At 42.8% G+C, this 27,404-nt stretch overlaps 1 protein-coding gene across 6 annotated transcripts in view; it reads right to left on the bottom strand.

The window, feature by feature from the left end:
* Positions 1-4,981: 4,981 nt before the first annotated feature.
* Positions 4,982-27,404, bottom strand: part of ZNF217 (zinc finger protein 217) — a 41,708-nt gene continuing 19,285 nt past the window's right edge. For 5 of the 6 annotated variants that reach the window (XM_074317171.1, XM_074317172.1, XM_019726065.2 and 2 more), the window contains 5 exons: positions 15,549-17,295; positions 12,726-12,842; positions 10,433-11,977; positions 8,813-8,944; positions 4,982-7,191 (listed from right to left, as the gene is read on the bottom strand). In XM_074317171.1, the coding sequence (XP_074173272.1) occupies positions 8,835-8,944; positions 10,433-11,977; positions 12,726-12,842; positions 15,549-16,935 (3,159 nt within the window). In that variant the 5' untranslated portion in view covers positions 16,936-17,295 and the 3' untranslated portion in view covers positions 4,982-7,191; positions 8,813-8,834. Of the gene's footprint in view, positions 7,192-8,812; positions 8,945-10,432; positions 11,978-12,725; positions 12,843-15,548; positions 17,296-26,375; positions 27,383-27,404 lie in introns of those variants that run through there. The other variant, XM_074317173.1, reaches the window with a different exon arrangement.

Here is a 27,404-nt window from a genome sequence, read left to right as displayed (position 1 = left end):
CGGTTTTTGCAATTATTTTTAACCTTTTAAATCACAATACTTTTATATATATTATGCTTGTAATTTTTAAATTCGGGGGGGTTGTACGGGGGTAAAATACACATAACATAAAATTTACCATTGTAACCATTTTCAAGCGTCCAATTCTGTGGCATTCGGCACATTCATTGCTGTGCCACCATCACCACCAGCCATCTCCAGCACCTTTTCCGTCCTGCCAAACTGACACTGTCCCCACGAAACACTAACTCCCCCCCTCTGACTCCTGGCAACCTGCATTCTGCTCTCTGTCTCTATGGACTGGACTGGTCTAGGTACCTCATTTAAGTGGAATCATACAATATTGGTCCTTTTGTGGGTTTTTTAATGGAGCAAATAGGAGTCAAATAACTCTGTCCCCCGGGAAGTCCTCCGTCCTCATACTATTACCAAGTTCTATGTGTGTGTTCCAGGGACCGCTGAAGGTCCCAAGACCCCTCCCGGGGGCCACTGGGTGAAAACAATCTAATCTTATGAAGTTAGTTGACTGTCACACTCTCATTCTCTCGTGAGTGGAGTTTTCCAGAGGCCACACGATGTGTGATGTCACAAAAGACTGAGGCAGGACAGAGACCATCCGCTTTTATTACGACACTAGTGACAATTACAAAAAGGGGAAACAGTACCACTCTTCTCATCAAAAGATTTTGCTTTGAAAATTTTATTTACCATGAAACGTCATTTATATTAGTAAGCAGTGGGTGTATGGTTGTTCCTCGTGAATTAATGTTTTAATTCTGTTTTAAATTCTAATATGGTAGATGTCAATAGGCAAAATCCACATGAACAAAGTGGATAATTTTTAAGAGTGTAAAGGGATTCTGAAGCCAAAAGTTTTAAGAATGGCCATATTATGTTAACCTTTCCTATGATGAATGGTGCTTGGATTGGCATGAACCAGGGAAAGCTTTTTCTATATATATAGGTGACTTGAAAAGGTCTACTCTTCTCGGATGTGAGTAACACCCATTTCTAGGCACTACAGGCAGACCCCGGAGATATTGTGGGTTCCACACCACAATAAAGTGTCACAATAAAGTAAGTCACACAAATATTTGAGTTTCCCAGTGCACAGAAAAGTTACGTTTACACTATACTGTAGTCTGTGAGGTGTGCAATAGAATGTCCAAAAAAATTGTACTACCTTAATTTTAAAATACTTGATCGCTAAAAAATGCTAACCATCATCTGTGCCTGTTGGAAAAACGTCACCAATTGACTTATCGACGCAGGGTTGCCACCATCTTTCCATTTGTAAAAAAAAAACCAAAAAAAACAACCACGTAGTAGTGGTGAAGTGCAATAAAATGAGGTGGACCTGTCTCTCATCTTCTATAATCTGATTATCAAACTCTACCCTCCAGCCATCTCCACCTCTCACCCCCAACCCACACACACCCAGAAAAAAATACCAACCATTCAAATACTCCAGAGCAAAACTGTCTTACTGGCTACCTTTGATTCTTCTAAAATACCTGCCACACCCACGCATTGTCCCTTCTGTAAAACTCCTTTCATTTGGTATAGTGATGTGTAAGGAATAACAAACTAACACGCGCTGAGTGTGCATTCCATTCACTGCTATGGATAGATGGAAATGCTTCCATGGATTAATTTAGTAAATAATCTCAAAGGAATGCAGTTATTCTGAGATCATTCTAGACCACTTGTCATTATAAACCACGTATATTCATCCATCCATCCTAACAACAAATGGTAAGAGTGCCAAGCCCTGCACTAAGCCCAGGAGATAACATAGATAAAATAAATTTCTGCCCTCAGGGGGCTCACCTTCAAGAGACTGACAAATAAATGCACACTATAATGGCAGGTAGTGCTGAGTGCTAGGAAGAAAATTAATGCCAAAAGCAGAGATACTGAGGGCTGGAAAGGCTTTGGAGGAAGGTGACATGAGCCCCCAAATGTGCATTATCTGAGTGTTACAAGCTTTGAAACAGCCAAGGGACCACTGCTGAAAGAGAAAGGCGCCTAGAAGTTTCCAGAAGGAAAACCAAGTCCCCTGCAGCTGCTATAATAAAGAGGGATAGAGGAAGCCTTTAGGTCTCTGCTTAGAACTGGGCCTGACCACCCAGCCTGTGACTCTCCCCATTATTGTCTCCTGTGGGTTTCCTCCTCCTGTTGCAACGTGTCAGCTGGGTCTGGGGGCCAGTTCTCAGCCCATCTTCAGCAGCCCACAGAGAACGTAAGCTCCATGAGGACAGGAACTGGAACAAGGGCTCATGAGAGGCAGCACCTGGCACCTGGAACCTAGCACTAAGCACTCAGCACTGAGTTCAATAACTATGTGCTGAATAAAGAAAATCAGGCAGCAGTCACCTACTTTCACCTCTCCAAATGAGATTTTTTTCCCTTTGAGTCATTTGATTTTCAGAAGAAAAGTGTCCTTTCATTCTTAAGAAAATGAAACAGCCCTAAAATCTGCCTGCAGTAGGTATTGTATGCTCCTTTTATAGAAGGGGACATGAATTACCTGCATGTATACCTATCCTTTCAAAAAGAAACAATGGAAGGATATAAATCAAAAACTAATTCTTAAAAATGGTACTTTATACGAGGGAACAGGGTGAAAGGGATGAAAAGCTAAAGGGCTCTGAATATACCTGGTTCTATAGTTTTGACTGTGAAAGTATGTCTTACATAACAAAATTATATTAAAAAGGAAAAAAAAAACCCAGCAGTGTCTAAAGATGGAAAGCACTGGATCTAACAGTATATGAAGTGGTTGCCATACCACCCAGATAAGTAACTGCAGACTCCCCCATAATACATGACTGTATTCCAGAGGCCAGTAAACACAGCCAGACTTGATAACGCTGGCCTCACCCCCAAAGTTCCTGATTCAGCAAGTCTGGGGTGAACCTGATAACGTGCATTTCTAACCATTGCCCAGTGGTGATGGCTTCGCTACTCTGGGACCACAAGTTAAGAACCACTGCTGTAAACAAATAAAACTACATACAAAAAATTTTTGTTTGAAAGCTTCGCTTAGTTAATCATGTTGTAAATAATATTGACATGATTTGTTACATACAGTAGGACAAAGCAGGTAAGTCACTATGTGAATATCATCAGGAACCCAGGTTTTCAGAAATATGAAATATCAAAGAAGTAAAAACATTTTAAATCTGAATTCGAAACAGTCTAATTCATCCAGGTATTTTATATATATTTTGTATATGTAAATGTATTTCCTTGTTCCCTTCATCAAAAAGGCCCAGCTGAAGGAACCCAGTTGTAACCGTCACCTCTTACCCACAAATCACCATATCCCATAACAGGAACCCAGGATCCTTGGAGAGAGACCGTGTTTCCCCAAAAGTAAGACACAGCCGGACAATCAGCTCTAATGTTATCTTTTGGAGCAATAATTAAGATCTGGTCTTATTTTACTATAAGACCGGGTCTTATATAATAAAATGTAATATATATATATAATAATCTATAATAAATATATAATAAACATAACAAATATAATACCGGGTCTTATATTAATTTTTGCTCCAAAAGACACATTAGAGCTGATTGTCCAGCTGGGTCTTTTCAGGGAAATACAAGCAAATGCTCCAGGTCTGGGTCAAGAAATGCTCGACATGAGCTGAGAAAATGTCGTCACGGCAAAAAGCCCAGAAGCCTTCAGAATGTCATTTCAGAGTTAGCTTAGAGCCCCCATTGGTCAGACAGGAAACTGATGCCTGCAATTGCTCAGAGCACATTGCATGTACCATGAGTTCATACCAAAGAATGGAAACGTTCGTTCACCAGTCGTGTCTGGAAGATGCTGGGCACCAACTCATTACTCCCAAAGCTGGTTCATCGAGGAAAATCAAGGTTTATCCCTTTTTGTTTAAGCTGTACTTCAGGATAACTAAATAATAGCAAGTGAGGTGTCCTTCATAGAATTCTAACTAGTAAATACAGAAGGAAGAATTAAAAAAAAAAAAAAAAAAGATGGGGGTGGGGGGGATCGAATGTATGGTGGCGGCGGGAGGGCTGACTCTGGGTGGTGAGCACACAGTGGGATTTATGGATGGTGTGATACAGAGTTGTGCGCCTGAAATCTGTGTAATTTTACTAACAATTGTCACCCCAATAAATTTAATAAAAAAAAAAAAAAAAATCACCTTCGTAACATTCCTGTTTAGCACTGGCTGCTAAAATCCAGAAGAGAGAGGTTGATGGGGAACTTGACAGTGGCTGGTTCGTGTGACATCTGAACGCACTAATGAAACCTAACATCATCACAGGTGAGCAAGCCAAACATTGTACGTGCCCAGTGGTGATGCCGTAAGAAGTTCACAGCCACCTCCTCCCGTAACTGAGCTCAAATCTACTTTAAACGTCGAGATGTAATTTACCAGTTTAAGGAACATACAGAGGTTGCAGAAACAGGTTAGATGAAACCACAGATATTCAAGAAACCCAAATAAGACTGTGAGAACTTCTATAGGACAAATGACCCAGTTTCTTCAATAAATAAAATGTCTCAAAGTGTGTGTGGGGGGCAGGGGAATTAGATTAAAACAGGCTTAAGAAACCTTAAGAAATCTGAACATAAGGGGATCTTGTTTGGGTCCTGATTGCAACTTACCAACTGTAAGAAGACATTTTTGAGACAACTAGGAAATGTCGACATGGAGGCTGGTTATGAGAAGTCACTGTGCATTTAGCTAGGTGTGATCACAAAAAGCCCTTCCCGGCCAGAGGTACACACTCAAGTATTTTAGGGATGAAATTAAACCATGTCTGAGATTTGCTTTAAAAATACTCGTGGGAGTCGCAAAAGGACGCAAAATGCTGCTGACGAGACTAAGGGTGGTCATTATACTCATCTCTCTACTGTCCTGTATGCTTAAAATTACATTTATGAGAAGTTAAAACAAAATCAGAAACCAAGAACACAATAAAGAGCCAAACCCAAGAATGCAAAACACCAAATCTATATTTACATCCACATATAATAACATAACTTTAAGCTGAAATATATCATAAATAAAACAAGTAATGTCTACTGTTTGACAACATAAGTATCAACAATTAAAATAAATCAAACTGGAATGAAATAAATACATAAACAAAAAATCCAACAGATTGTACCTCTATTATATGTACTGTTGTTCTCAAAGAAAAAAAAAAAACATATAAAACCAGTAGTATCCCAATAGTTAATACTGATGGACAAAAAAAAAACAAAAAACAAAAAATGTCTTTTAGAGTACAAGGGCTGTGGAAAAAAACTGGTATTTTTATGCATTCAGAAATGTGGTAAGAAAGTAAAAATATGAAAGCCCCCTCCCCCCCAAATTTCAGCATAACATGAACTGACTTGTTTTCAAATAGATTTGGTGATTTTTTTTTTTGATTTTTTTTTTTTTTTAAATACAGGTTTAAATCTCAGTCCTCTATTATCACATATCCCCTTTTAAGATTTACATTTATAGTCAGGAGCAAGCTTTCTGTAACACTCATTGCATTAGGCAACGATCAAGTCAATCATCTTGCGAATGTGTTAATCTTCAAAAATACGCTATAAAAGTGCAAAACTATGAAAACAAAAATCTAGGTTATGTACATATGGCTCAGCTTGTGAACAGGAAAACAGGTTAATAGTGTACACTTTCCTGATACAAAGCACTTCATTGCAATGCCAGCAGACGGCCCTCAGATTCGCTCTCCCTGCCAGGCGGGAGTTAAGACTGTCTATCAAGTACGCTTCATGTTGCATAATGAAAACAGAACAACAGGGAAAAAAATATTCGGATTCTTTTAGGACTTCACCCTTGCTCTAATGGAGAAGGGCAGGACAAGAAAAATTAACAGTGCAAATTTATTTTTGCAAGTTTTCTTAGTAAAATATTTTGTGGTTACTAAACGCAGGGACTGTTGAAGACACTCAGCGATTACAGCAAATTGAAGGAACAAAAGTTTAAAACACCCACTAAACCCACTGGGGGCTCTCCTCTCTTTAAAACCCAAATTGCATATGTACTGAGAAAATGCTTCAAAACAGCCCCAAATGAGAAGACAACTGAGGTCTAGACACAGATTACCTCTTCCCCTATTCCCAGAAGGCTCAGCCAGCAGTTCCTTACTCAGAACCAATGTGTCTGCAAGTCACTTGAACATGTCCATGGTTAACTCAAATGCAGACACACCAAGACTCCAAATACAACCTAAAAATTGACCCCAAAACTTGCATTTTCCTTTAAAATTGCTTCCAACATATGCAACTCACATGTATCATTGAGAGTTTATTTTTTTTAATCTACTCATTTAGGCAAATGCCCAAACATTGAATTTTCCAACAAAAATGATTAATTTGATAGGAAACTAACTTAAGTAACTCCACATACAATTTGGTATGTTTACTGGCTAGCTGGCTGCTCTACTGAGGAAATGCTTCCCTGCAGACACATGCACTTAAAAATCCCATGAACGACCCCCCTCCCGCAGCAAAGGATGATGGCTCTGGACCCTTCCTCAGCTGACATGCTGAGATTTCCAACAAAAGGGGCACCTAATTCCGAATGGCTGACCCCAATATATGCAGCAAGTACAGAGGGTTACTACTTCCATTACGATTTTAAGACAAGAGACTGTGGACGATTTAACATGATACAAATCATTGCAAATTTTTTTTAAAAAAACATACGTTTTAAATGAGAGCACAAAAAAGCAGAAACAGCTCAAAGTGATGAGCTACATTAGAGAAAAAGAGTACACATGGTATTTCAACGAGCAGGTTTACAACTTATATATTTACAGATTTTTACCTGAGGTGCAAGCAGTATATACTTTCTCCCCACCCCACCCCCCAACCCAAATGATTTCTTTTCAGCAGCGCTCAAGTATGCAAAAGACTCCATTTCTTATTTGGTCAATTCTAAAAAAAAATATTATTCAGGGACAAAATAGAGATTTGCAGTCTCTATTTGTGTATAACCCAACTGTTCCAACTCTAGTTTTTTATTGCTATTTGGTACAAAAGTTACCAGAACAACTTTACAAAACTGTAGTGTTCCTTGTATGTTGTATACACAGTACAATCACAGCTTATTTCAGTAGCTTTCACCGTTTGCTTTCTCAAAGGATGAACTTAACAATGTCATGGAGAGTACACACATCCATCAAGACCTACGGAGGAAAAGGGTTTAAAAAATGATTAAGATGTAGTGATGTAGTTTAATTTTAAGAAGTATAATAAATAAAACTAAAGAAATTTAGAAAGGGTTATATGTAAGCTTGCATTCTGCAATGAAAGTATCAGGAGACTAAGTAAATAGATAATGTTGCAACTACCTGGATGGTAATAACCACGATTTAACAAAGATGATTTAACCAAGAATCAGAAAGGATATCAGTTACACTAAGTCTGGCAAAGCCACCGCCACCTACAAGCAACTCCCAAAAGTCTGTACCTTCTGAAGGGACAGGTACGGCATGGACCAGGAGAAGTTAACAAATGACGTAGAACAACCTCCCTCCACGAGGAGGGAGCACGAAACGTTTATAACATTCTGTGTTTGGCCAAACATCTATCAAGGTCTCAGCAGCATTCCCGGCAATGGGCTGAGCATTGAATAAAGGAACCTCCTCCAAGCTCAGCTAGTGGTGGGAGCGGGACACACAGGGGAGACAGGCGGAAATGGGGATGAACAGCACGTGCGCAGGGAACACAAAGGGGGGCCCCTAGCTCGCGGCAAACATCTGCAGAAAAGATACACGAGCTGGTCGTGAAGTATCAGAAAGGGTGTTTGACAGAGGGTGCAGAGGGGTGTTCCGGGCAGAGGGACATGCAGGCAGGGAAGCCCCCGGGTTGCAGAAAGAGGCCAGGGCTGGACAAACAGGACAGAGAGCATCTGCTATTACTGGCTGGTTATAACGTACAGTACAACGATCTGATACGAACGTCTGCTCCTGAGTAACGTACTGCTACGGGAGTCCTACGGGAACTCTTACAGGCACATCACACCCTCTGCCCAAACCTGGGATGAGCTAAACTAACCTGCGTACAGCTCTGAGAACACGAGATTCTTTCGGGGTTACTCTCCAGTTAGATCCATGCGCCGCGTGACGCAAAAGGTCAAAACAAACCCAGTACTTGCCACTGTCCTAATCCCCTTCCCCGACAGACAAGGCTTGACAAAGGCTTTGAACAAGCTCTCAATGGATGACTGGGGCACAGGCTTGGGACCTGCAGACTTTGGACAAAAACCAAGCAGAGCGGGGCGTTGGGCAGGTGACGTAACCCAAGTCTCGGCCTCCTAATCTGTGAAGTGTGTACTGGGCATCCCCACCTGGGGTCAGAAAACCTTTTCTGCAAAAGGGCCAAACAGTAAGTATGCTCAGCTTCACAGGCCATGGGGTCCCTATCAGAACTACCCAACTCTGCAGTGGTAGCACAGAAGCAGCCATATTCAAAGGGGAACGAACGGACATGGCCAGGTGCCAATAAAACTTGACTGACAAAAACAAGCAGAAAACAAACAGTTTGCTAATGCCGGACCTATCCCTACCCCCCGGAAGAAGGATTAAATGAGGCCATGTTCATAAACCATTCTACGCCTGGCACAAAATAAATGGTTGGTGACTTCCAGTTGCTATTTTACTGTTTCTATCCTGAGCACTCTGAGTTTTAAAACACCTTTAAAAAAAATCAAAATGAAAATTAAAAGCAATTCTACTTGATATTATACTGGATAAACTAAATGGTTTACTTTCAACTAAATAAAATCAATACATTATATATGCTCACCTGTCTTCCCCAAAATAGGAAATCAAGTTTTTTTGTCATTTGGTCGATAATGTGCATGCCCAATAAAATTCTCATAGTTTCTCTTTTGTAGCATGTTGCTAGATAAGTGTTGATACGACACAGGCCTTTTTCCTGATTGAAAACAAAAGTGCAAAAGGGCATTTAGAATTAAGTTCAAGCAATTAGGTAAGCTGTGAGTAGGTTGTTAGAGGTCAATTTTCAAAATTCCTAACTTTGATAATGTAGTCAGAATATACTAGTCACACACATGTTGTCAAGTTATAGCTGCCATGTTTTTAAGTACCACGAAGACATCCAAATTATCTAAGTACTAGGTTGTCATTAGAAAGAATTAAAAAGCCAAAAGAAAATGGCAGCAGAACATATTTTAATCCTATATCCATCATGAACCAAAGCTGTGTGGGTGGAAGAGGAAGAGAAAAAACACCCATTTAAAAAAGGACTTTACTTGCTCACGGCCTTTTCTCATCAAGTAAAGACAAAGTTTAGACTCATGTCCATTTGAAATGCTGAGGGGAGAAAATGGACACTTTTAATCAAAAGGCAGCAAAAATTAGTATTTCATTCCAGTGTTTGTAAGTCACTGGAGTGCTGAAAGCAATTTTTTTAAAATTTGCCATCCGTACTGGATCAACTGGCCTCAAGCTCTCCTTGATGGAGTACTGTCATCAAACAGAATCCTTAATCTGAAATAAATACAAACTGAGAGGTTTCAAATGGCTTCTTCTCTTTGGAGCAGCACAAACCAGCGGAGGTGGGGTCCCACCAAGGAAGGCGTGGTGGTTTAATCAGGTTTGCGGGGGGCCAGGTGTGCAGGCCACTCTGAGCTACCCTTTTACGCACAGATACGTGCCAGCCACCTCTGGGAAGGGCTGCCGTGAGGAAGCAGGGGCTTCAAAAACATTTCCAAAGAGAGAGAACTCCAGGGTAATCTACAAGTGTAACAATTTACAAATACGGGGAAGTAATGTCACTTTTAAAATTCACTTAGTACTTCCCACGGGCTAAACAGGCAGTGTAATTCTAGAGGTCCGAGCGTCAAAACTGCTCAAAAGATTGTTTCACCAGCAGTTCTTACCCGTCCTATCCTGTCAGGTCAAGGGTCCTGTGTACCCCCAGCCCTCGCACCCCCCTGGGGGGTGGGGCATGTGACAGGGCTGCACGCCATGCAAAGCTCTGGAAGATGCGTTTTCTGCTGTGAAGGAGTTCACAGCCCAGTAGGGGTGGCAAGACGTGGACAGAAGTTCCCCTATGCTCCGTAGGGTGGGCACACCATTAAGTGTGCAAAGGCCGCTTGATGGCGGGCGGTGAGCGGGGCCTAAATGACACCCAGGGCCAGACCAGTAGCTTCTCCACCTAATTATCTTTTTTGTTATCACCCCACCCCCACAAAGGAGAAAAAGGAGCAAGAAGGTAAACACTCCGGGTTAAGACTTTGTCCTGTAAGGTTGGGCTTTGGGGGCCACAAACCGTTGCCAAATCTGAGACCATCTCGCCGCCCACCCCCGCCTGAACGGTCTGTGCCCTGCGGCACCCCGAGTGCCCCAACTGCAGAGGGAGCTCAGGCGTCAGCGGGCTCGGCCCCGGGGGAGCGCGTACCTTCCAGCGCCGCGCCCGCAGCAGCGCCGCCCGCAGGCCCGCACGCGTAGAGCTGCCCGGCCCCGCCGTAGGGCTTGTGCACAGTCAGCACGTTGGCAGAATCGATCTCACCGGAAGCCAGGAAGCGGGGCTTGGGGGGCAGCACCGCCGGCGGCGGGCACGCGTACTCCTGCGGCAGCAGCGACGTGATCCCTCGGACCACGTGGTACTTGGGCAGGTCGAAGCTTCTTCTGTAGTTGGGCCCGGGCGGCTCGGCGTCCAGGGCCAGCGGCCCGGGTTTCGGCCTTTTGGGAAGCGGCTCTCCGAAGTCCGGGCCGGCGCTGCCCGCACCCCGGCTACAGAAATAGTCTCGTCCCGGGGGCGCCCACGGGCCGTCGTGCTTGGCCGGGAAGTCGGCAGCGCCGTTGATGGAGCTGCTGCCCGCAGTGGGCGCCGGGGCTCTGAGCTTGGCCTCCGGCCTCTTTGTTTTCTCCGGGGCAGGACAAGCACCGCTTTTAGGAAACATCTCCGGCGGCGGCTGCCTGGCGGCCGGGGCCCCCTGCGCCCCAGTGCTCTGCTGTGGCCTGTGCGACTTCAGGTTACTGGGGGCTAAAGTGCTCGAGTCAGTCCCCGAAGTCAGAGAGGCTTTGCCTGGCCCTGGGGGCCCCGGCTTCCCCTTGTCCGACTGCAGGCACTTGGACGGGGCTGCGAAGGCCGGCTTGGACTTGGGCTTGGGCACACCGGGTAAGGGAGGCACGTCTTTTCCCAGTAAAGCTGGCGGGCATCCAGTCCGTCGACTTCTCAGCCAAGACTTGCTTCTACAGTTCTTGTGAATGTCAGGGTTGTACTTATGCTCCAGTCTCTGGTGCATCATTAAAACTTCCGGATAAAACGTCTTGAAGGTACAAAATGGACAGGTGATACTTGGGATTAAACTTTTACTCAAAGAAATTGCTGGGCAACTGTGAAGCGCCCCAACGGATAAATTTAAAGGTTTTTCTTGACAGTCCACGCTGGGCTTGAATTTGCAGTCCACTGCCACCTCCCTCTTCTCCTTGTGGCCGACTTCAGCATTAGGGGCGGTGGTACTGCCACCCGGGTGAGCAATGACATCCACTTCTGTCCTACAGATGAGGTTACTGGCCTGAGGTTCAACTGCCGCTCTTTTCTTCAATGTGTCCAAATAGGCAGGGGCAGGATTCCTGCTCATTCTATCAGCACTGTCTTCAGTTGCATTTTTATTGAACTCCTGAGTATCTTTGTGTACGTGTGAAAGGACAGCGCTGCCCAGAACATTCTGGAAAGCAGGGGCCACCCCCTTAAGTTGCTTTGCAGGTGGGCTGCCTTTAACATCTTTGGCACCATCAAAAAATCTTTTCAAATTTTTGGTTTGCGCACTGTCGGCGGTTAGTAGTACATCTTCCGTCTCCAGGTTTTTCCCATCGCTCTTCACTTCGGCGGCAACGTCAACCTGCTTGTCTTTGTGATGTCTTTCCAAGTGATACCGCAGAGAAGTCTTCTGGGCTGCAGCATAGTCACAGAATTCACATTTGTACGGTTTTTCACCTAAAACAAGAAATACTGCTATATTACAGAAGTTGATGAGAGGCATCAAAATAGATCTTTGGAAACCAGAAGAATCTAATACAGAATATAGGGTTCTTTCCTTTTCCCTTCTGTATCTACTAATCTTCATATCCGGGATTCCTCATGAAGTGTTTGCTTTATCACGCTTACTATACTGAATCTCTTAATATGTGAATACATGTCTTTAATTAAAACAACAAAATAACACTTGCAACTTCTTTAAACTTCATAAAAGCCCTATGGAAGTAAATATTTGTTATCCCACTTTTACAGCTAAGAAAACTGGGGCTCAGAAAGGTTAAATAACTTGCCCACAGTTGCACAGCTAGTGACTGGAAGAGATGATGCATGCAGCCTCCTAAACCACTGTTACAGCTGCTTCTGCAATCTAAAGAAAAGGGTACTAAATATATTCACATTTCCTTCTAAACTATAAAAATACAAAGAAGCTATGGCATTAAAAGACATTTAAGAGGTTTGAAAATGAGTCAGGCTACCGTAGTCAGAAACTAAACAAGAAATTAACTTCAAAACAAGAATAGCAGTTCAGATTACAATGACACTGAAAGAATTAAAATGACAGCTGCAATCTGCACACTCCACATTTATTCTTAAGCTACTCTGGGTGTCTAGCAAAATATTTGGGGGGGAAAAATCAGACACAGAGCTATGTCCTAATTATTTTCACTAATACATTCTTTTGAAAAAAAATCTAGAAGCTCCTTACCTGTATGCGTTCTGAGATGAATATTGAGGTAATAATTTGAACGGAAAAACTTTCCACAATAACTACATTCTCTTGAGGATGTAAGATGTTTTATTTTGCCTCCATCATCATTTTTATCTTAAAGCAGAAACAAAAAATATGTAAGAAGACAGCGCAAGTACATGAGTAAGGGCGGTGACATAAATGTTCTTGATAGAAACATTTTTGGAAAGCATTTTTATTAGTGTTGGGTAAACCAAAAAGGCTAAACACACACCAAATGTTTTGAGCTTGTCTGAAGTTTTGAAGTCGTATAAGACGCATGTGGTTTTTTGTTTTTTGGATTTCTGTCTGAGTCTAGCACAGTTCACTGTCAACGATTCGGTTTTCCATTTGCCTTAATCACAGGTAAGATTGTTGAATAGACAGATGCAGGGGCAGCTTTCTTTCTCTCGACATGGCTGAACTGGGCAGGAACTGGCCAGCTGGAGCCGCACTGACACAGGGGGCTGGAACAACCAGCTTCTTCAGGATAAGTCATTTGGAAAACTGAGCCAATAGAAATCACCAATTTTCCCAACCACCAGGGGCAAAAACAAGTTTTCTATGTTAAGATTGGGCCAAGTTACCACTAGAGGGTAGCAAGCACAACTTCATCTGCACAGAAAAGGTATGGCACGGGCAAACACCTAGGAAAGTTGGTCAAAATTTAGCAACCTTTTGGAAAGCAGACTGTATCATCCACAAGCACTCACGTGGCCACGATACAGCTGACAAACCAAAGTCTGTCCTCAAAGGACAATGCGTTAAACTTTCAACTTCACTCTAGGCAGGAGGATCAGGACAGTGTGTTACGTGCAAAGGGGAAAGTGTCCACTGGGGACACTAATTAAAAGATGGCTGTACTTCACGCCAACACCAGCCCTCCAAAGGTAATTAGATGGGAGACAGTTAAAATACCCATGCCCCCAAAACAGCGTGTTTAAGTTTTACATCAACGAAATGTCCTCTTATTGTAGCTCATAGTACAGACATTACAATATGACAACTTATGAAGTTGGGCTGTCTCTTCACTGGTCGTTTTGTCTTGAAAAACTGTTATTTCCAACGGAAAGGCCTCTCTCCTGCTCCTTCCACATTTTACATTCCAGGTTATTTATAGCTTACTGATTGAAAAAAGCAGCCTACAAGCAAACCTCGGTGAGCCTCCAGATACAGTAAAGACAGAACTGTACAATCTCTGTCACCCCTAAACTCCCCTGAGGAAACCGTATTCACCTCTAAACACTCTAAAACAACAGGGACAATCCTCGATCTGAAAAGGCGTCATGAAGACTTTAAAAAATAAATCATCGCATGAACAACTATTAAAGACATTTATAAAAGTTGAAAATTATTTTTAAATAATCTACTTTGCTTTTTAATCTTCTTAAAAATTAAAAGTAAACCTTAAAAAAAGCCAGTATGATGGTAAATTACAGTAAGGTATTATAAATGGAGACTAGACCACATCAGAATACAAATCTAGGAAAATCAATTCCCTAAGTACAGGATGCCCGGCTTGCTTTCTTACAATCACACCCAACGAGCTGGGTTTGCAGCTGGGGTTGAACCTTATTGCAATTTCCTACTTCCAACTGTGTGTTCACAACTTAGGGTACGTTGCATCACATCCAAAAAGTGATGAAATGCCTTTGCTTTAACAGAAAGGACATGAAATGTCCACATCTACCTGCTTCCTGTCCTTTAAGCATCACCTTTGCTTGGTTTTACAGTGCTGTTCTTTAAAGGACTGTAAACGCTTTATAAATAAGGCTGTTGAAATTCCTTGGAGGGCTGAAAACAAGGGTCTATGAGCCAATTTTGCAAACAGGGAAATCAGGACAAAGAAAGGTGAAGCAACACATAATCGGTCCCAAAACAATGCAGTGGTAGAACCAGACTAAGCCCAAGCCTTGGTACTCCCAGCTATTACAGGTAATCCAGCCGCCTGACGACTGAGTCCAAGTTTTCCACCCGATTCTTCTGCCCGCCTACACCACCTACTGGCAGAGCATGACTGGACATTTGATTTCTTTCAGGGCACCGGGCATCTCCTGGGCCTAATTATTTCCCCATTACTGCATGCTCCTCAACAGTCCTGAGGGTGACAAAAATCACTTAGAAGACTGGAGGTCTGGGTTTAAAGCTTTTTATGATGTACTAAGCAACTACAAGATGTTTTCTAGATTTCTGAAAACTAGTTCTCTAAGTGCTAGGTTTCCTGTGTTCCAGGAAACTTAACACATCCTGAATGATATGAAAACTGCTCTCACATCCATCACATGATCAAAAAAAGAACCGGGCACGGGCTTAAGAGGAGATGAAGAGTCCCATATATTGTCTGGCCTCTCGACCCTGGCACTACTGACATTTGGGGCCAGATGATACCTTGTGGGGCTGTCCTATGCATGACAAGATGTTTATGGTGGCATCTCTGACCTCCACCCACTGTGTGCCAGCAGCACACACACACCCCCACCCCCAGGCGTGACAACCAAAAATGTCTCTTGACGATGCCAGCTGTCTTGTGGGGGCAAAATCACCCCAGTTAAGCACACTTTAAAGCAGCACAGCTTTCGGTTGATCCACAAGTTACAACAATGTGTGCGTGTCCATTCAACAAAATAAAAAAATCACTGAATTTTCAGAACAGGAAGTGACCCTGAAAGGACTTTTAACTCAACCCAGAAGGGTTGGGTGACTTACCAAAAGAGCCTGGGCTCAGAGCCAGCCCCCAAACCCCCTAACCTGACAGTGCTCCCCGAGTGTAAAGAGAGGACAGCACGCAGCGCAGCAGCTTACCCAAATGGAACCCTTCGGGAAGCCCATCCTCAGATCCATCTTCAGAACCACCTTCACGATCGATGGCCCCGTTCTCGTCCATGGTGGTGGTCAGGTCCGGAGACCCTGTCCTCGGCTGCCTGCCATCGACTGACATGGTTGGTGACTCAGCGTCCACCCTCCTGTCCTTCTTGTGGACACGCGAGTGCAGGACCAGCTGATGGTAGGTCCGGAAAGCTTTGCCACACTCAGAGCAGTGCGTGGGCTTCTCCTTGTTATTTGACAGCTTGGGGTCCGCATCCCCGGAAGGCACTTCACCATTGGCATGTCTGGGCTTCTCCTTATCCTGGGAGAGGCCCGGACAACCGCTCTTACTGGTTTTGGACTTTCCAGAACCCTCAGAATGGCTTTTACTCACGTTCCAAATCTCTCCAAGCTCTTCTTTGTCCGAATCGTCGTTGTCGGTGCTTCCTTCCTGCCCCGGTTGCTCCTTCACTTCTCGGCAGACAGCGACCTTGCCCTTGGTGGCCAGCTGCCAGGCCTGGTAGGTGGTGAACGGATCGAGCTGAGGTATCCATCTGGCGGGCTGCCTCCCGCTTTCAGGGGGCACTTTTGGTCTCAAGTTTAAGAACTGCAGGAACTCCTCTCCCGGGGCCGGCATCCCCTCCTGCTCAGAGTCTGTTTGGGTGCTGCTGCTACCGGAAGCTGTTTCTTTGGTGTGCATCTTCCTGTGATCTATTAGACTTTCTTTATTTGGAAATAGGAAGCCACAAACCATGCAGATTTTGTAAGGAGAGGAGATGCTCTCAGCTGCGTGCTCCTGGACCACCTCGTTGATTGTGACCGGGCTCTCGGAGCCCGGCTGCAGCTTGCCCTTGGCCCCAGACTTGCCGTTGTGTGTCCGCATGTGGTTCTTCAGAAACCAGGGCTCCTTGAACCGCCGTCCACACACGTTACACCCGTACGTGAAGGAGTCCTTGTGTTTCTTCATGTGGATCTCGACGTCGAAAGCGACTCTGAACGTCTGCCCACACACTTCACAGCTCAATTCTTCACTTTCTTTGCCATTCTTGTCCTTGGGAGGCTCTGTTCTCACTTGGCTTTTATCAAGAGGACTAAGGTACTCTGCTTCCACACGCAAAACTGCGGGCTCACAAAGGATGGGCCGGTGCTGCATTAAGACATGTTTATTAAGGTCTTCTGAGTGTGTGAAGGTCTGACTACAGAACATGCAGTCCAAGGGCGTGTGTCCTTCTATCTGGATTGTACTTTTCTCCTGGGTGGCTCTGAAAGGGACAGCAGTGGTGCCTTTCAGGGACATGGCATCATCTAGCTCCATTTGGGTGCCAAGAGGATTGCCAATAACTTCCGGTCCATCCATATAGACTAAGAGGGATTGAGTTGGCATGTTTCCTGTCACTTTATCTAAAGTCAGAATCCGACTGAGGAATTCCTGGAGTTGGAATAAGGCCACTTATAAGACTTGTTACTCACACCCCAAGCAGCCCTGGGCTTCAAAACTAGAGCAAATCTCTGTTATAAAAGCTCAAAAGAAAGTGTATATTCCTCTAACGTCCTATCTTCAGAAGTCTTAGGAAGCTCAGTGATAGACAGTATCACTGGTCCTTTCCACAAAAAGGCAGACGGACTCCCCAATGCTTTGGTTCAAATATGAGTCAGCACAAAGCATTAGTTCTCTTTGTCTCCACTGAGTGATTCAGTGGAGCAAGTCAATTCCAGCAACCTGGAGACAAGGGATTTCCGAAACCTAGAGAAAAAAAATAGGACCGGTGAGCTCGTTAAAGAGAAGGCTGGCATTTGTGATTCACAGTGGTCTTTTCCACTATGGCAGAGAAGATACCTAACTCAATCACTTTACTTTTAACTAATACAGTGCCATCCTTTAAACATGCTTGTTAATTACATCGTTAGCATTTTATCCAATCAGTGCCTCTATTCAATCCCTAGATTTTCATCCAGTTAAGACACTTGTAACTTAAAAGGTTTAATGGCTTTAAGTCTAAAGCGTGAAGTTCCAGGACAGAAATTGTTAAATGCAGCTGAATAAGTTTAAAATACTACTAAAATGCAGGTGTGTATCCTATCCTTATAAACAGCCTCTACGAGTCTAGAGACTTATTATAAGATGACAATGAAAGAAAGCACTTTAGGTAAAAATTTAAAAGCCAGAGCTTCAAACTGTTTTATATACAAACATGCGGGATACAGAAATGCCTAAAAGCACACTGGAACATTACACACACACAGGTCAACAGTGGCAGCACAGAAACACAGGAACCTTTCCTAAAACCCCCATTCAGGACATACAGAACACCTCAGAATGGGTGCCATCTTGGCCAAGGGGAACCTGGATAAATTTTAGTTCACTGGATATTCCAAACCTCAACCCACTGCCCAAATCCCAGTTTTCTTTGGACAACTCTGCCTTCAACAAGCGTCAGGGTAGGGCTTCCTTGTCCAAACAATAAATAAGGAAACACACACACACACACACACACACACACAAAGCTACTCTGTAAATGTACACATTTAAAATAACAATCGTCACCATGGATTGGAGCTGCTTTCAAATGGCTTACTCTTTAATCAGAAAATGGATCCTCTCGTTATTTTATCCATCTTTCACATTCTGCACTGGCCAGGTGAAAAATGGATAACTTTATTTAGCTCTGCAGGCTCTGATTTAGAAGCTAATTTTCACTCTTGGAGAAGAAATAACCTCTAAAGCCAATAATACCCTCCATCTTTATGGCAAGCATAGGAATTGTTTTCAAACAGTGCCAACTACTTTAACTGAAGTCAGTTAATTCCACCCAAGAAAACAAAAGACATGCAAACTACTCCCACCACAGGCATCGTTAAAAAAAAAAAAACCTTTCCTTCTCTCCACTTCCTCAAAGAGAGGGCCTGTAGGCTCAGAAGACCAGGAAACATTTCTTCCCCTTCTTTACACTCATAAAAAAAAATTCTCATATTCCCTGTTATCTTTAGTTTTGAATAAACTAGATTTTTAACATTAAGCTTTTCTAAATAAGACTTCAGATCAAAGATTAGGGTAAAGAAAGTATGTACTGAAAAGTGTTTTATCTTAACTTCTTAGTCTTTTGTTGCAATCACAATGGAGGATAAACACGTGGGCTGACTACCAGCTTGGTGGGATAAAAAGGACACACCAGAGACCTGAGTTCTAGTCCTGACTGAGCCACAACCTGACACTTGTCACCGCCACCTACCTCATCTGCCCCTATTTAATGCAGATGGTTAAATTCTAGGATCACCTCAGAGTTCCAGAATTCTATGCTTCTGCGGGGTAGATCTGTATTTATGGACAGATAGCTTCAAAAGAATATTTAATGACGCTAATCAAGGTATTAAACGATGTTTGGATATGTGACTGATCATTTAGGTTTCTATGTAGGCATTTACTCATTCAACAAATATTTGCTGAATGCCAGTGTCCCAAGTAATATTTTAACTAAAGAAATTAACAGCACATATTCTGGAAAAGAAGTTCCCAAACTCTGACAACTGTCTTCACTGGCCAATAGCTAAATGAGAAACAGAGAACAGCGCAGTGAGTTCAGATTAATTTCAATTTAAATAAAGATTGGCCTTTGAGGTCTTTTCTACTTTTCGGTGCCAAAATACCCTTTTTTAAAAAATGAAAGAATGGCAGTGGCAAATAGTAGAGGGTTTTGGGTTTTTTTTCAGATGTCGTAATTTAGCAAAATCAAAGTTAGTCCCCCAGGTCTAACCTCAATGCTACCTTTTTTTTTTTCCCCCAAGAAATTGGACTAGTTTGTGACATTTTTAAGTTTTGGGGAATTCCACTTTTCTATAAATAACCTTTCCCAAAAAGACCCCAACCCTAAACTCGATCTCTGGATTAGAAAGATGACGTGAGTACATCCTGTTATTTCCCACCTAAGGTAACAGCATAGACTGGAAATGCCTATCTTAGGAAGAGGTTTAAGTTTCAATTTTTATCTCTGAAATGTTCAAATATCTGGGTTGAGTACGTTGTCATCAGCTTCTAACACAAGACCTGAGGGACTGACACAGGAGGCACAATAGGGGGGGAAATCTTAGGAGAAAGAAGAGCTTCAGTTTGGGGGGAAGGGGGTGAATAGGGGGAGGCCTGAAGATGGGGGGGAAGCCTACGCCAGGGAGACCGCTCCTGCGATCAAATGAGGAAGACCTTCCTGAGAAAACTGAAGCACGTCTTCCTCCAGGAAAGCTTCTGAGACAGAATCTGAGAGTCACTCACTTTGCCCAACTGTCCCACGCACTAGATCACCTTGGGTCACAGTGATCTGTCCTACTCACCCAGAAGGGATGAAAACCTTGGGCCATCCCTGTAAAGTAAGATCCTAGGGGCAGACCCTATCCACCTTGTTCACCGCTGCCCCCAGGGCCTAGAAGGGGTCCCTGGCACAGGGCTGGGGACAAACACCTGGTGAAGAAATGAACAAACGCTACATAATCAGCACAGGTGGAGAAATCAGTGTGCACATACATCTCTGGCGGGTCACCACCCACCATAACTGATCTGACATTGAAATTAACTGGAATGTTCATCAAAACTTCCACATGGCTATCTATGGCTGCCATCTAATTATCATGCTCCACAATTTCAAGAGTAATAAAAAAAAAAGAATCACTTAATCGTACCATGAAGGCCAGCACACAAGCAAAACTGCATCCCTTGAGTTTATATAGGCACTCTCCTTATCGACGCACCAGAACAAAAGTGGGGGGCGTGCTACGGAAATCGCTGCCGGCAAACGTCTTCAACCCTTGCCTGAGAAACTATACATAAACAAAACACTTCCTTAAACTATAAATCAGTATCTACATCACTTAAAACCAACCTGCTAAACAAAAACCTTTAGAGTGATGATACTAATAAAGACTTTAATAATCACAGAACTTAGGAAAACCAGACATTCCAGCCCAATTACTGTCCACAAATCGCCGTTTCCAATGGGGGGCGGGGGGTGAAGCGTGTGTACAGCGCATGCGCACATCCTTCCCAGAGCCTCGTTTCCCCACGTGGAGCACACGGAAGCAATGACACCCATGACACTGCTGGTCAAGTCAACTGTCCCGACAAAGCACTGGAGGGGGGGAAGGAGGGCACTAACCCAGCACCTACAGGCTAAATGCTTTTAGTTTACAGCAAAGGGGAGCACTCTGAACCCACTAAGCTTATTGAAAGACACTTTGCAAAAATATTTTTCAATGTTTAAAGTTTTTTTCTGAACCTTTACACAGGTAAATAACAGCAATTAACCTTCAGCCATATACCCCAAGGCACCTAAGGCAAGAGCTTATTCAGTATAACCTTACATAATGAGAGAATACCAGTATTTAGTTTATATTGTGATTACTTACATTTTTAAAACATTAACCACAACATACTCTTTGGAAAAACGTAGGAACTATATTGTTATAATTGCCTGAAATATAAGTCTGATGGTTCTTTAGGTCATTTCTTGTTTTTGTTTTGTTTTTGTTTAAAGCAGAAATTCAGTTGTGAGTAAAGCTACTGCAAATTCTGCCACTATCAGATCTGCAAATTAGTAAATGTCACACATTAGACAGTGCTTAAGGACAACGAATTAGAGGTAAATGCCGCCATGTTGACAGCTGCTGTTAACTTTTCAATATTGTTCTTTTTTGTGCTCAGACTATAAACCTTTAGAGACAGCAAAGCTCTACTAGAGCTGAACAGGTTATCTCTAACATTTCTTCATATGGAATACTCATCACCATAGTAGGCGCAATAAGGCATTCAAAGTCATCAAAAACTGTCAAGAACACACAAAATTCTATTTATAGACCAGCAAGAACACACAAAATTCTATTTATATCCAGCAAATCTACTAGCAACCCCCCCACCTAAGTGCCCAACTGAACAATCATTAAAACATTTAACCTAAACAAACTGCTACTTGTTGACCAATTCATTTGTACCCTTGAAACTGTAAACTTATCTCCAAGATCTAGTTAGGAAACTTACAGTTTTTCTCTAAGTTTCCCTTGTGTATTTTACACATACTTTTTCTGAATCTGACAAGTAGAGAACTCTACCTAGTAATCTACAGTAGCAATCAAAACCTGTAACTTTAAAGCCTTCAACACTATTTCAAGGAAATCACCAAGGTCACACCCATGAGCTAAATGGTCAGTCAACCCAACTTTCCTAATATAGCTGTGGAAACATGTTTAAAAGTTAAGTGGAAGAGAAAGATACAAATACTCAAAGCTGATATTCAACATCACAGCCTAAACTATTTAAAAGCAGATGACTGCTCCAAGGCAAAGTTTGGGAAGGTCCTATTGTAGGAAGGACACAGTGTCATTTTCTTGAAACTGTATATATAAGTGTTCACTTCTAAATAGAATTAGAGACCAAAGTAGTGTAATAAAAATATAATCATATTAGCACATTTGAATGTCATGATTAAAAACTATGCCTGATCATTCCAAATCACTTAAGGTCAGTTAAAGGACCTTAATATGAAATTAAAAAGCACCATATATTAGTTTTAGTTTCAATATTATCAGTATTACAGATACTGTGGTCTGTAAACCGGCTTTGAAAAATTCCATCTTGACCTGAAAGAGAACTATAAGGGAAATGAATTTTAAAAAAAGATTTTTAATGAAGCAAGGTCAAGCACTACTATCAGTGAGTTTCTATTATTATGACCTTACCAGTATTACTTTAAATATTTTGAAAAGGTTTTAGACTAACTGCAAAGAGAGGGAGTGATTTCGGAGAACTAAAAAAATAAACTGTTCTCTCTTTACCTGTGTTAACTCTCTACAGAGAAAACAGTGAATGTGTAGAGTACACACAAATAACTTGTATATAGAGAGAGACATATATAGATAGATATACAAATAACTGTAACCATTATATTATAGCACCACCCTCCACACCTACACCTCTTTTTCCACAAGGCCAAATGGTGAGTGTTCTTAACTGTACCCAACTTAACTTCAGACTAACTACATACATGGCAATGCCTGTCAAAGCATGAGAGCTTTCTTTAGCAACATTTAAATATTCCCCTCCCTATCTATGTTCAGCAAATACTAAATTTGTATGTCTGGCCCTTTCAAATTATCAGTTTGCTTTCAAAATGAAGGAAGAAAGCCTCCTTTCAATTAACACATACAGTCACTGTTCAGTAGATATATATGCTGAACAACAACAAACGTATCCCCTGATTAAAAAAAAGAAACTCTTCTGGTATAGCTGAACTGTTTTGAAGTTATCCAGAGTTGATACACGTAGGAAAAATAAAAACAACTATTTCTCCTAATACAGATTCAAGAACAAAACATACCTAGACTCTCAATCTCCAGGCCATATAACTGTATTTTAAATTCAAAAGATTTTCTGACACTAGAAAATAATGAGCACCAATACACAAAACACTACAAGAACCTGTTAAAAAAGCAGCATCTGCCCCTTGGGTAGCTTTTCTATGTGGAAGACACAGAAAACAACTTTGCTAAAGCTTAAGGACAAAGGCTAAGGAATAAAACTAATTTTCTCATACAACTTACTCAGCTGTCTTTTCAGGTTTAGTAATTTTATTTCTCAACTTTATCATAAAATTACCAAACTGGCCCCAAACTTCCAGTAACTCAGTTATGTTGCTACCCTGGGCAGGAAGTAATGGGGATGTTAAGAACAGTCAGTCAACAAATGTTCAAATGTAAAGCTTTTTAATGAGCATTCCAACGTTAGGCATAAAATGGTAGTGGCAGCCGGCTGCCAGGGGCTGCCCCTCGTTTATTTGGAAGACAGATTTATACAAGAACTGAGCTTGCTCATCACGAGCCGCAGATTTTAGCAAAGAATGGTCCCTGTCCTCTTCCTGCCCTCAGTCTCCCTTCAAAATCCTTTGCCCCACATACCACTGCAAATTGGCCTAACTGTATTATTGGCTGGAGAAAAACAATCCAAGTCACTTATTCCTACAGGCAGCAGCATTTCATCCAGTTTGTGTGCTGCACCCAAAATGAGGCCCTAGAGTTATAAATGACCAAGCTCCCCTCACCCAAATTTAAGAAATTTCCTGTTGTCTGTGTCATTCTTTCTTCCACATGCATTTAAATCAGTCAACACCCCTCCCGGCAAAATGTGGGGATGGGGTGTACAAATCCAGACTGTTCCCACTGTCCCAGGTCTAATTTACATGCTGGAACTAAACCCTTTCCTATCTGGAATACTTCATTATGGCTGGGATTCCTTTAATCCCTGTTCTGTAAATACCTTCCAGGTTTTTACTGTTATACCTCAGTAATTTAAAAACTCTTCTATATATTCCAATTGTCGTCATTTAGTTGAAAATCACATTACACTTATTTTCTTCTCTTGGAACACTCATCAGTGTATAGAACTGTCTCATGTCTGATTCCTACTGTATAACTTTAAGGCTTAAAAATACCCAGCCATTGTTCAGAACGTTGGCTTCACCTTTCCATTTCACTTATTAACCATACTGCCACGGGATTAAACTGAAATAGGGAATTAGGAATAAACCATTTAAAACAAGTCATACCCAGCAACCTCAAAAACCACAGCATACAGGCCATACTGGCATCCATGAGATGGAACAATGTGAACTGAAAAAATTTTTTAAGCAAATGGAAACAAAACTTCATGTAAAATATGAAACAGGTCCAATCACTTCCAGTCCTAAGAATCAGATAAAAGTGTATCTTTTTTTTTTAAGTAGCAGATTGTAGGCAGTCAAGAGTCATTAAAACTACTCAGAAGTTCTTATCAGCCAATATCATGTTTGTGACAACTGTGAGAAAAGAATTTAATTTTATAAAGTGGGAAAACAGCACATCTTTTGGGACCCCTGAGGCTCTCATCAAACGTTTCAGAATTAAGAGTGCTCGGGAGTTGGAAAAAGGCAACCCTGCTGTGGCAAAAACATGCCATTTCATCAGAAACACTGTTAAGAGAGAGAAAAGTGATTAGCATTTATCTGAAATAAGGAGAGGGACTGTCCTGGGTAGGCCATTATATCCTTAATTATTTCATCCGTTTGTAAGTGACTTGATGATTAAGCCTTATTTCCAGATTTCCTCTTTAAAAGGACCACTGCAAGGGAAAAGTGGGGCTGCCATTCCTCCAAGTGCCACGGCCAAAAATGGAGGCTTACAAAGAGTATGCAAATCTACCCTCCACCCACCTGAAACCTTAAAGTAAAGGCAAAGTCAAAACCCTCCCACCTCCTTCTTCCTCCCCTAATACCTGAGGGGGGCGGGGGGATCAAGCTGTTATCTAAATAAGATTCTTCAGGGTGAAGGGGGAAAATATTTTCTACAAATTTTATCTAAGTAATGTATTAGTTCCTTTTTTAAATTAAGAAGTGAAAGGGAATAATATGAACCCAAGACAACTGCTAAACTTCAATCTCGCAGTTACTTAAAAAAAAAAAAAAAAAAACAGCAAAGGTCAAACTGCAAAGTGTTAGGTGTTGTGAAGATAAAAGGATTGAAAGAAGCTGGACACTGAAGAAGTTCTGTGTCCTTCACCTACGAAAGTCAATCTTTTCCCCTACTTCCTCCTCCAGCATGCAAATCAACGTACAGAGCTAACCCAGCAGCCTTCATACCAAATAATTAAAATTCCAAACAATCAGATTAACCCTATTCTAACAAACAAGCCAAACACATTATAAATTTGTCTTGTAGCTCTTGACTTCTAGATTTTTAAATAAGGCACTGCTTCTAGAATTTAATACTTATGTAACTGATTAAAAATGGCAGCAATGGGCGGGGGGTGACTAAAACACCGGGATTAAAAACACACACACCACTACAGTCTTTGGAATACTGAACAAAATAGTATCTAAAATAAACATGACTTCTCAGAAAAAGTCATCTACCATTAAGGACACGCCTTAAAAGTTCTTAGCACATATTAACGAAGCAAGCACAAACTAGTGGTTTGACTGTTATATTTTTCAGACAAAAAGCAATTAGGTTATTACTCTGCACTTGTCACTACAGAGACTGAAGGCTTTTCAAAACTCTAGATCTATTACTCATTCTCAAAATGTTATAAAATTTAGTATTTTAAGTCTTACTTGATATCAAGGCAGTCCATCCATTCCAGGGGAGAAAGAAGTACAGTAAAAAAAAAAAAAAAAAAAAAAAACATTTTAAATGAACTTCTTGACATATAGAAAAGAGAAGATAAAGGCCTGCTCAGACCCCTACCTAGTCACCAGGCCTGGCCGGCAGCTGTTGTTACCCTGCCTTTCTTTTGTTGAGCTTAATCTCATGTCAACTCATTCAACCAACTCAAAAGCGATGAAGACATAATTGAATCAACCTGAACTAAATCAGACCTAGGCTTCTTAAAACATACAGCTTAATGGTTGCAAACGATCTAGAAAACCAGGAAACCAGCTAGGCTGTGGTATGCACGGTGGTCAATAATACACGACCCCAAACGGGCCAAAGGACCACTACAACCGCCATTTATTTAATACACGTTTAGGAATGTTCAACGCTTCACACCCTATAAGCTGATTCAGAAAGATAAACTGAGGCTCAAAGAATTTCAAAGGGGAACACACCAAGGCCTTAAACTCTGAAGTTGGAGTATCCTTTTCCGGGGGGGTGGGTAGTTTCTACTGCTCCAAGTGTGAACAGGCTACTACTCGGGTCCCAGAAGTGGCCACTGGTGGCTCCTTCCTGCCCCTGAAACTAAACCTTGCGAGGAAACTCCCCGCCGGCCCACCCCACCCGCCCAAGAAAGCAGCTTCCCGTCCTCGGTGGCCCTACCCCGAATCCTAAAATGTGGATTCCAACCCGGGACCTCAAATTCCCCGGCGCGCAGGTACCGGCCTGAGCACCTCGCAGGCCAGATCTAGCCCGCTCGGAGGCAGGACCGCCCAGGCCGCCCCAAATCCAGCCTTCCGGGCCTCCAGCAGCGCCCTCCCCTTCCCCGTCCCGCATTTTGGGGCCAAATCAAGAGTGAAGAGGGCTCTACATCTGAAACTGCGTGGTTTCGCCACTCAGCGCCTACCGGCAGAAACTTCCCTTTTAGAAAAAAAAGAAACACTTTTAGGCTAACATTTCAATCCCTCCTGCCCTTTAGAGTTCCTAGTTCTGCTTCCAGCTGGGGCTTTGGGTCTCCCACTAGAATTGAGTTATAAAGATATTCTTTAAGCGTTTAAGGGTTATTTTACAAGTTTCTTAAATCTTTAAAATTAAAGGGGGAGATTTAAAAAAAAAAATCACACATCTAGGAAATGTAGCCTGGTGCACCGCCTGCTCAGAGATGGGCAGAAGACCGGGACTCTGGGGGACGAATTTGGGGGCGCCCGGGGGGCTCGCCGGGGTGCGCGACGAGGTCCGCAGCCAGGCCAAGCCCCTCCCCCGGCCCTGGAGACGCGCCCTCCGCCCGGCCCGTGTGGACGGTCCCGGCCATTGTTTGCGGGGGACGCCTGTTAGGACGCATTGTTTTGGCTGTTTCCAACTTGCCCCGGCCCCTCCCGGGCCATCGCTGGGGACCCCGCGCCGGCCCCCGCCCCTCACCACCGAGTCGGCAAACCGGTAGATCTGCCCCGCGGAGCCTCCCAACTTTTCAAGAACAGCCCCCCACGCACCCACGCTCGCAACCCCCAAGCTCCCTCCCGCCGGCCCTTGGCTCCTGATCCGGAGAAGGGGGACACCCCCGCCCCCAAGCCATCTCGACTATTTTTAAGAGTGAGTGTGATGGTAAAACACTGTCTGTATACACCGGGGGCTCGCCCGACACCTTCTCGCCGGGTGGGGAGGGGGCGCCCTAGAGGAGCGGAATAGAGTAGG

This window comes from Rhinolophus sinicus, linkage group LG13 (genome assembly GCF_036562045.2).
Source record: "Rhinolophus sinicus isolate RSC01 linkage group LG13, ASM3656204v1, whole genome shotgun sequence".
Taxonomy (NCBI): domain Eukaryota; kingdom Metazoa; phylum Chordata; class Mammalia; order Chiroptera; family Rhinolophidae; genus Rhinolophus; species Rhinolophus sinicus.
This window is presented reverse-complemented; position numbering and strand designations above follow the sequence as displayed.